The following is a 10,379-nucleotide window of genomic DNA, read 5'->3' as shown; positions in this document are numbered from 1 at the left end:
AAAAAAAAAAACTACTCAATCTTGAACACGTATTCTTTCTACATCAAATAAACAATTTTTGTTCACTGAAGAAGGGTCTTCAGTTCTTTACACTTGCAGCCATATATGATGGTTAAGTCAGAGCACAAGATCAAAACAGAACCATCAAAGGCAATGAGATCTTTGGCCTCATCAGATAGCAAGAAGAAGAAGAAGTACAAGGGAGTGAGAATGAGGAGTTGGGGCTCGTGGGTATCGGAGATTAGAGCACCAAACCAAAAAACAAGAATATGGTTAGGCTCTTATTCAACACCAGAGGCAGCAGCTAGAGCCTATGATGCTGCACTTCTTTGTCTTAAAGGTTCTTCAGCAAATCTTAATTTCCCTTCAAGTTCCTCGCAATACATTCCTCAAGACACTGTCATGTCCCCCAAATCAATCCAAAGAGTTGCAGCAGCTGCTGCAAATAGTTTCATTGACAATGCCACCACTCCTGATTCAGCCTCATCATCATCACTGGTCTCATCCCCTTCAATGGTCTCTTCTCCCTCTGATCAAATCGATTATGACGCATCCCTAGTGTCATCTTTTGAGGCCTACACTAGCTGTGATCAAGCAAATGAATCAATGGCTGTGATGGAACCTTGGTATACCTTTGATGGTCTTCAATCCCCGAAGTATGTTGATCACATGTTAAGTGGTGCTTTCTTTGATATTGATTCGTCCCATTTGCTTGATGATCTATATGAAGAAAGTGACATTCGTTTGTGGAGCTTCTGCTGAGGGAAATTCAAGCCAACCCAAATTCTATTTGAAAAAAAAAATCAATTTTTTGTTTGTCTTCAATGGTACGATTTGAAGATATTACTGACCGTGACCATATTAAAATTTGTATACTCTATCTACATGTAGTGCATGTTAAATGAAATTCATACAGAGACAAGGCAATTTTTGGCCTCTCTTATGTGAATTTCTACATGTTTGCAATTATGTATCATTGATGCAAAGCTTGTTATGTCAATGTCATGAATGTTTTCCCATGTGTCATGGAATAAAGGGAGGAAAAAAAAACATATGGTCATCAATATCCTTCGTTATAAGCAATTCCTTTGATGTAACTATGGGAGAAGACTTTTGCTATTATGAGTATCTTTGGGGAGACCTTTATTACTTGAGAAGGTATCAAAGATGCTTATTTCCGATTCACCGAGAACAGGGAAGGGAACCATGTACAGTGCGTGGTAACTTGAAACCATTGAAAAGTGTGTCTCTTCTAAGCATTGTCTGCTCTTCCGCGTGCCCAAAGAACAAAGACTGTTCCCTTGTTTTGATGTTTAAGTTTGGTATTTTGTGTCTTATTCTTCTCTTAGGTGAGAATTGGGAATAAACCTGAGCTGTACCCCTCTCCCTCCCACAGTTTTGGGTTAGGATTTGGGAATGCTTTTAATTAATCAAGTTGGTGAAAGCCAAAATAATGTGATTGATTAATATCAGAGATGATTTGATTGTATGATGATTTCATGGATTTCTTTGTACCTCAGTTGGGCCAACTTTGTTTGCCTTTAGACATATGATATCTAGTGAAAAAGAAAATTTCTAGTCATGACTGTCGATGCAAGCAACTCTTTTTTTTATTCTTTTGTATTTCATGCTAATGTAACGTGTTGAGAATATTATATGCAAGATCATATTCCTTACATAATAAGAGGGCTAGACAAACTTTGACGCTGGCCAACTTTTGAACTTGATCATGTGTCCAAACCATATGGTCTAGCCGATTTAGTAAACATGACCTGTCCTCTTGTGAAATGGGCGAAGGCATGGGATGCCATTCTCTCATGTTCTTTTTACATTGCATCTAGCAACTCTCAATTCTCTATTAGGACAAAGTGGCCTTCACGGGCTATGCTTTCTCACAATGTGAGTGCACAAGAAAGCTTTTGCTTTTGGTATTACTTGTTCACATATACGTGGGAAGAAGAGAAGGGGATCTCCCCACTCCTTTCACAGTTTGACTATACATTGAGGGACCTTTGTTGCTCTGCATATACACATTCCTGGGCCTACTAGAATTATGTCCCTACGGGCATCAATTTAATTTTGCTTATTCTCAATTTTATGCACATGAAAATGATATAACTAAATGACAATTTAAATGTTGCGTTTTGAGACACAGCATGTGAGTGCTCTCATTTTGGCCATCAGCATGTGAGTTAGTGACAATCTATCCCCGGTTATATAATGTATATTGTAAATTATTAGTGTTTTGTTTGATATTAACACGCGATTTGTTTGCTAAACGCAGTACCCAACCAAATTTGTGGTATTTTTGGCAAACCAGCTCCTTTTGGATATATGCTAATACTTTACTAGTAAATATACCATTTTATTATCATACAAGTAATTAACCGGCACTATAAAATTCAACGAGACCATGATTATTAGGGTTGTCATTCTCGATTTTATTTTTGACACGTTTCAATGACATTAGATATAGTGATTAATATGTATCTCATAGAAGAAGCCATGGGTAGAGGTATGAGCAATTGTTTATGGTATTTCATGTGGGATCATTTAATGATTGTGAGAAAGAATAATTGCTAACCAAAAAGAAAAGGGAGTGGTAGGGAGGGCGAGATCCAACATTGAGCATGAGTTTAATGATCCATGCTTGGCCTTATTAAGACATGATTTTATTAGTGAAGTTTTGATTAATCAATAATCAATAATCAATAATCAGGGTAGATTTCAATCAAGGAAACGTTTATTCTTTGATTTGTTTCACATGGCGCCCTTTCCAAGAACTCAAATTAAAGCAACCTTAGATGCAAAAATCTTGCATGTATATTTACCGTTACGGCGTCTCAGCAACGACAATGGTTTTTTTTTCGTTAAGCCCACAGTCTTTTAACTCAGTTGCAACAATTTGGTCTAAAACGTGTGAGTGAAAGTTTGAAACTGTTGACAGTAGCATTGGAATTCTACATAGTTGCCAAACTGGAGACTCGGGAGACACACACACGCTGTTATAACAACCAAAGTTAGGGTGACGAGTTTAAATTGTTTGAAGTTAAACTATTTTAAATTTTATGCTTTTTAATTTTAAATTTTACTCACATTTAAAATTTCAATAGGTTATCAAAGTTTAATTAAAAAATAAAAATTAAATGACTAAAATTAAAATTAGAAGTGTCGACTTAAAGTATACTCTTATGGTAAAATATAAGTCTTGAATATGAAAATAAGTGTTTGAACTGTAAAAATTTCACATTTACAAGAAGGTCATGAATCAAATTTTTAATATTATAAAACGGTCTTTCGTTATTTTTATAAGAACAAAATGAACAAAATAATTTGCTTTTATTTATTACTTTTCTTTTCTTTTTCTTCACTGGATGTGACGCAATTAATAGCTTGTCCTTTCCCATAAACTTATGACGCCAAAATATCAACTTTGGGGTCATCTAATATCGTTTGTAGTAATAGTAAATAAAAAATAAAAAAAAATCAACAAGATCATTACGATTATTATGAAATCTTGGTCTTCAGACATTTACGGAACCAAAAACATTAGTTCGGCTTGTCTAAATAACTCTTGGTCTTTATTGCCTACTATGATGAAATCAACAAATGTTTATGAATATTCATAAATTGATATAATTTAATATAATAATAAACCGAAATGAAAAATATAAAAACATTTACTTTTTTAGTCAATTGGATCAAATTTTTGTGAATTTTTATATATTTTTTTCTATTTATAAATTTATCATAATACTCGTATATTTATATACGCGATTACCATTTTGATATATTTTTCCATCCATAATTTTATCATCTAAATTATGCATTATAATTTTAATGTTGTTATAAGTTTATCATGTCTAGATTAGTTTAAGATTATCTTTTATTCTCTTTTATTATATAACTAATTACGTGTTTTATACTGAAAAAATAGTTTTAGTAAAGAACGGGTAAAAAAGATAGTATGAGATTCCCTTAATAAGATTACAAAATAAATTATGACAAAAGTAATTAAGTTAGTTGGTAATTTAAAAATGTTGGCTGTGATATTAAAATGTTTTGAATTATTTGTATTATATTTAATATATTGTTTCATGAATTAAAAAAAAAAAAGATTTGAACCTAATTATTTCAAACCCAAACTGATTGGACAATAGAATAAAAAAGCTAAAAATATTAAATTGGATAACTATTTTCTTAAAATCGATTTATTCTAATCTTCAAATATCCTTACACGGCATATGTAAATTAAAGTATCATGGTACAAAAATACAACTAAGTTTAATATAAAGACACAATAGCTATTAGCTATCCCAATTTTCATTATTGACTTTTTACTTTCCCAAGTAAAACTAGACAATTTTCAGTCTTATATTATGTTCTTTTCTTCAAGGAAAAAAGTAAAGTTTTTTCCTTGAAATAGGCTATTTTGTGATGACTTTTTTAAAATAAAAAATGTTGCGTACTTCTTTTTATTTTGCACAAGAAGTGCTAACTCACTCTTCTACCCATTTTCTAATAGGAATGGAACAGTTTCAAATGAAATGATGATTCTAGATGCACCACTTGTTTTACTTAATAGAAAAATATAAAATAAAAAGAACTTTTTTGGGTCATGGAATTGTATTGGGCCAAGCAGCCCAAAATTCGTAGTGGGCCTTAAGATTCAGTAACGAAAGGACCTTCTCGTTGTGCTCTGCGATTGCAAATTGCAATCGATTCGTACAGTAGCATTTCGCCGCCGATGGGTCTCTCAAAGGAACAGCTTCTTGCGCGGTTAAAGGTTCTCACATCCATCTCGCAACTATGAGTTTTCCGCTATTACAGTTAGCATGCAATTTTAGATGCTTCCCAGATTCAGTATGCACGTTCTCTTGTTCACTGAAACTAACTGTTTTTGTTATCTTTCTTTCACAGGACCTTCAGATTCAATTTTCACAGTATGAGCATCCAGTTGTTTTGACTGTTGAGGCTCAGGTAAAAGTAAAAGCGTTTATTAGTATGTGCTCTATGTTGTTCATTTTATTTTATTTCTGATTCATTATCTGTTTTACCTTCAGGCTAAATATGTTGGACATTTGGGAGGTGGGTTGAGTAAAAATTTATTTTTGAAGGTATGTTATATTTATAATTTAAGGGGAACTATATATTTTTGTGATTTGTTGTTTTTTATTTAAATAAAACAATGTTAATGAATGAATGTACCCTGATTTCTATACATTTTGAACAGGACAAGAAAAACAGGTTTTATATTGTTTCTGCTTTAGCTGAAACTAAAGTAGATCTCAAAGGTATGAATAATTTTGTAAACCTGAAGAGTTTCTGATGCTTCACTTGAATGGATGTTAATGAGACTTCTTCGTTGCTTCAAAGCTGAGCAGTGTTATCTCAGCGGCTTGGTTTGGGAAAAGGTGGTATCAGAATGGCACCTGAAGAGGCTTTAGGTGAATTACTCCAGGTCTGTCTATTCTTTGTTCTATCATTTTGTTGCTCTACCCTTTGTTTCTCGCTCTTACCTTGTTTAAAATTTTGTGTCCATTAAAGATACTAAAAAGCTTGAAGGCATATGTTCTAATATTTATCTTGGCCTCTTAACAAATTCAGTCTTTGGATAGAATATATTTGTGGTGTTTTCTATTTCAACATTTGAATTGTAAAATTAGGCTGGTTACCTTTGTTATTACCATTCATTATATTACCTTTATTTATTGCCATTCATTATATAGCGTATAAGAAAACTAATTCTTGTTGAGGCATTTGCTTTTTGAGTTGGTGGCAGAAATTGGTAAATCCTGTGAATCTCATTCTGATCAAAGGATTTGTCCAATGTTTCACAGTGTATAATATATTGTAAGGATGAATAATGTATTAATTTAGAACCTTATTATCTATGAAAGTAAAATGTTCCTTTTAGTTTTATGTTAACTTGATACTGTCATCAATTATATAATGGTTGCTACTATTATACCAAGCTAGAAATTAATAATAATGTAATTTAGGAAGAAAATCAACATTCTGCAAATAACAAGGTTGAAATTATTGTCCTATCTGATGACCTTATTTTTCCTTATCTTACTAGGTACCCTTGGGCTGTGTCACACCATTTGCACTAGTGAATGAATCAGCACGGTATGCTTATGTTCTTATGTTTGTTTACTTATGAGATGTCCAATATTAATGTTTTGGTAATGCTTTGTCACATTACCAAATTGATTGCAATACTGTTCTCTGCAGCTATCTACTAAAGGCATTCCCCTCTTTTACTGTTAAAATGTTTTTGCTTTGACATACACCCATCACTAACTGTTGTCCTTGTAGCTTTCTCTTTTTAGTGTCAAATCATATCATCTATCCTCTTTTAGTTTTCTTAAGTTTCTTCTTTTACTAATGAAAATTCTACTAGTTCTGAATTTAAAGTTTCTGATTTTCTCCCATAAAATTTAACATGGTCTTCTCTTGAATGACGGACTAAATCTGTTAAACAATTAATAATATCATGATCTCAGTCTAACTTGTTTTTTTAGTGCACTGGCTTGGTAAAGGATTGTATTAGATAGAGGTCTTTATGTTTTTGCTTGTTAGACTATTCATAAACATTGTTCTAACCCACTCAGGTAATCTATTTCTTGGGAACTAACATGTTTTTCTTTTATGTCATATCATTTCCTTTCTCAAGAGATGTTTCACTGCTATTGGATCAAGGGTTCAAGACTCAGAAACACTGCTTCTTCCATCCACTGTCAAATGACGTGTCCATATGTAAGCAAGTAGACTCTCTTATGGAAAGAGGAACAAGCCTGTCCCCCCTCCCCCCACAAACACTCATGCACACATTAGGGGATCCTTTTACTTGTATCTGTCCACTGTCCTACACCATGGGTCCAACAATTGATATCAGAAGTCCAAACAGGACTTCCTTTCATGTGTGCTTACTATGACAATTTTGGAAATTAAATATTTATGGCATTTTGTATCCAAATGATATCTTTTAGCTCATCTCTGTAGATGCAATTCATAAGGTTTTAGGTTTTTGTCAGATTCATTATGCTTTCATGTGCTGAACATCTCAGTAAATTAATTAGGGTTCTATCTGTTTAAATTGTAGCTCTAAATGCTCATGATCTTGACAAATTCCTTAAATCAATAGGAAGAAATCCCTCATATGTTGATTTGGAGGTGAGTAAATTTGAGGCACCACTTTTATTTTTTCTATTTTCCCTAAATAAGTTCACCTATTATTCATTCATTGATAACCGTCATATGTCTGCTTTATCCCCCTGCAGGCCAATCCTACAGTGGGGAAAGATCAACCCCCTGATCTAGCTGCATTAGTTCCATCTGGTTCAATAATTTTGCCTGATCGACCAGAAAGGAAATCTTCTTCACAGGTTCCTAAGGATGTAAACAATGTTTCTGTGAATAATAGGCCCAGTACAGTTTCAGGTAAAAATTCTATTACCTGCAACATTCAATTGTTCATTATTTGCATTGAAACAAATGCTTTTTTCGATTTTATTGTAGTCATTTCTATAATTTGAATAGTATGCACAGAGAGGATTGTGCACCTATACCTTGTGTTTTTCTCTTGTTTGGCAGTTGCTAAAGGTGGCTTGTATTATTACTGAAAATCCTTTTTCTTTGCATGATATTCTTTGTCTTCCTTTTCCATGTATCTGAAATGCAAGCAATTCTTAGTGGTTTAAGTTATCATCTAAACTAAACTTGACCACAGAAAGCTAGTGCAGAGCCAAAACTGATGATACCACTCAATGGGATTGATAAGAATCAGTCAAAATCTAGATCTTATCATGAGATGGAAAATGGAAAAGAGGTTATATTTGCTTTCTTCCAGCTCACAACCTATTTTTTCGTCTACATCCTCTGAAGATTAGCTCAAGGTTGTAAAGTCCAAATTTTTTTCATTAGGCATTTAAACAATGTATAATTCATTCTTTAAGCAGTCAGTTTTTTTTTCTTATTCTGGCTATATGACACCTTTGCATGACTAGTCTCCATTTAAAAAGTTTCTAATTCATGTTTAGTTTTTTTTTTTCATGTATTTTTTTTATCTCTGTTAACATTTACTATCCATAAAAATTGAATTTAATACCACTTGAAACTAAAAGTATAAGAGGACTCATTGACCTTGTGATCCATATGAGACAAGTTGCAAATTTATCTAGTCTAGTAAAATGTGTTTGTTTATTGTATACCTTTACTTTGGGTGAAGCTACTATATACAACATGCTGTTACATTATGTAAGATTCTTACATTAATGACTACTGACTATAGAAATGTTCAGCATTAGGTTGTGCAGGATAATATTTTTCACATTTGACCTCTTAAGTTGGTTTTTGACCGGTGTAGTCATCCTTACTTAGTGGAATAAGACTTAATTGTTATTGTATTTGACCTCTTAACTAGGGTACTAACATGGTAGTCAAAATCGCGTTTTGGATCGTAGAATACGATTCTATGATCTCCAGCCACTCCTCCGTGCTGAGTCAGTGTTGGGAACACGAAACGGTGGGATCGTTCTTGCTGGAACGTAAAATCGTTGAAAACGCACGATTCCGATGTGCAAAGAAGAAGATATTTTGGGCTAATGACCCGCGACCCCAACCCGACTTCACTAAAGGAGTTGGAACCCTAAAATTCCAAAAACTCCGCACTGCGACTTCTTCCTTTCTTCTTCACTCTGTTCTGCCAGACTTTACGTCTTTGTTGTGCAACTTTTCTGCGTTTTTCCGGCGACTGCGATTTGGCTCCGCGATTGGATTTTTTCTGCAATTTGGTCTGGGATATTCTGCTTTCTGGGCCCTGTCTTGGTCTGCGATCCCTATAACTTTCGCTCCGATGACTGTGTCTACTCCAGCGACCTTGTCTGTGCCGACACTCTACTTTGCACCGTCAACCTTGTCAAAGCAGAGCATTTTGCTGTGGTGGTCATCCCAGCTGTATTTGCAACCATTGTAGCCTCATTCGCAGTGCAACAATGTCGCTGGAGTATAAGTAGTCAACTTTTCCTTTCTATCCCCAGAATGAGCAAATTTTAGGGTTTATTAAGGGTAAAAAAGACTTCGTAGTTTTTAAAAATAATCTGACTTTTTCTTTTAGCCCTTAAAATGGCTTTATTTTAAGTCTTTTTTAGGAGTAAAATAGTCTTTCTAACGAAATACCTTACCTGATCCATTTTTTTCTTCCTCTCTGTCTCTGTTTTTAGCATGTCCCTGTCTTTGGTTTGAATTGAGTGTTGCTCCCTTCCCTCATGTGTCATTGTTTTACCTCCCCATCTTTATATTTATACTATTTTACATGCATTTATACATTTTTGTAGGATCTTACGAGTTACGATCTTATGAGTTACGATTTTTCATTCCCTTCCGATCCTACTTAGAATCTTGATTTTGACTACCATGGCTACTAAAGTTCAACACATTAGTTAATTAATTTTGCAAGGGCATCAGAAAAGAAACCTTGTTTGTGGTTTAAATATCTTAGTGATGTGGTGATTAAATTAGTAATGGAGTAACAATCTTTCTTATGCAGCCAAAGTTGTCAAGCCATTAGATGGTGGGAAAGATGCAAAGGGGCCACCGGTCAAAAGTATTCATTCATCAGGCTCCTTTGCAGATGTTGGGCAATTCGTTGAAGAGATATTGCAGAAAACATCAGAATTATTGCTTTCAGAGGTAAAAGAAAAGTGTATGCTTTCATTTCAATTTCAAACTTATGCTATATTTCCTGCACCATGCTGAAGAATCTTTGATCATGCAGGTGAAGGAAGAAAATATAAGGTTACATGGAGAGCAGCTGGGTGCTGTAGTATCTAACAAATTAAAGAAAAACTTCATCTCAGATTTCAAAAACCTTGCTGTAAGTATATGTAGATGCCAATAAACTTTTCCTCGTTAAAGCTTTTCATGTTATGAAATTGTGGTTCTGATCACTAGATTTTCCTTATCACAGATGATATTTAAGAACACAGCATATACAGAAGGGTTCCATGCTGGTACTCGCCGTCGGCCCCATCCCCTCTGAAGCTTACGATGATTTCAGATTTGCTGGCAGGAAAGTAAGAGGGACCAAAATTTGAACTCCAACTTTTACTCACGAAGATTGATTGAACATTCATACTTGAAAATGTTTGGTTGGGAATTGATGATTTCAAACTATTTGATCAATGAAAAAAACAGGAAGGTGGTCATTTGAAAACTAAGGTAAACTACTTTGAAGATTGTCAAAGTATGGTAATTCTAAATGTGGCTATAAATTACACACCATACTATCAAGTATTTTAAAATTAGCTTTTTACTAATTACATTTTTAGCAAATTATTTAATTATTTTATGTAAAACGTAAAGTGTTTCTATAT

At 33.8% G+C, this 10,379-nt stretch overlaps 2 protein-coding genes across 3 annotated transcripts; both read left to right on the top strand.

The window, feature by feature from the left end:
• Window positions 1-108: 108 nt before the first annotated feature.
• Window positions 109-762, top strand: LOC113870474 (ethylene-responsive transcription factor ERF014-like). The gene has a single exon (XM_027507066.1). The coding sequence runs from the start codon at window positions 109-111 to the stop codon at window positions 760-762; it is 654 nt and encodes a 217-aa protein (XP_027362867.1).
• A 3,934-nt stretch (window positions 763-4,696) lies between these two features.
• Window positions 4,697-10,320, top strand: LOC113872492 (putative prolyl-tRNA synthetase associated domain-containing protein 1). 2 transcript variants are annotated; one of them, XM_027510091.1, is made up of 12 exons: window positions 4,697-4,786; window positions 4,921-4,980; window positions 5,064-5,117; window positions 5,234-5,294; window positions 5,385-5,461; window positions 6,083-6,132; window positions 6,680-6,762; window positions 7,109-7,179; window positions 7,287-7,446; window positions 9,554-9,696; window positions 9,782-9,880; window positions 9,974-10,320. In XM_027510091.1, exons 1-12 carry the CDS (start codon window positions 4,748-4,750, stop codon window positions 10,043-10,045), a joined length of 969 nt encoding a protein of 322 aa, XP_027365892.1. In that variant the 5' UTR covers window positions 4,697-4,747; the 3' UTR covers window positions 10,046-10,320. The 2 variants fall into 2 exon arrangements, with proteins under 2 accessions (XP_027365892.1, XP_027365900.1); XM_027510099.1 differs by lacking the exon at window positions 5,064-5,117 and having other exon boundaries at window positions 4,705-4,786; window positions 9,974-10,112.
• The last annotated feature ends 59 nt before the right edge of the window (window positions 10,321-10,379 follow it).

This window comes from Abrus precatorius, unplaced genomic scaffold (genome assembly GCF_003935025.1).
Source record: "Abrus precatorius isolate BTA unplaced genomic scaffold, Abrus_2018 Scaffold10, whole genome shotgun sequence".
NCBI classification, from domain to species: Eukaryota; Viridiplantae; Streptophyta; class Magnoliopsida; order Fabales; family Fabaceae; genus Abrus; species Abrus precatorius.
Note: the sequence above shows the minus strand (reverse complement) of the source record. Positions and strands in the feature narration are given on the sequence as shown.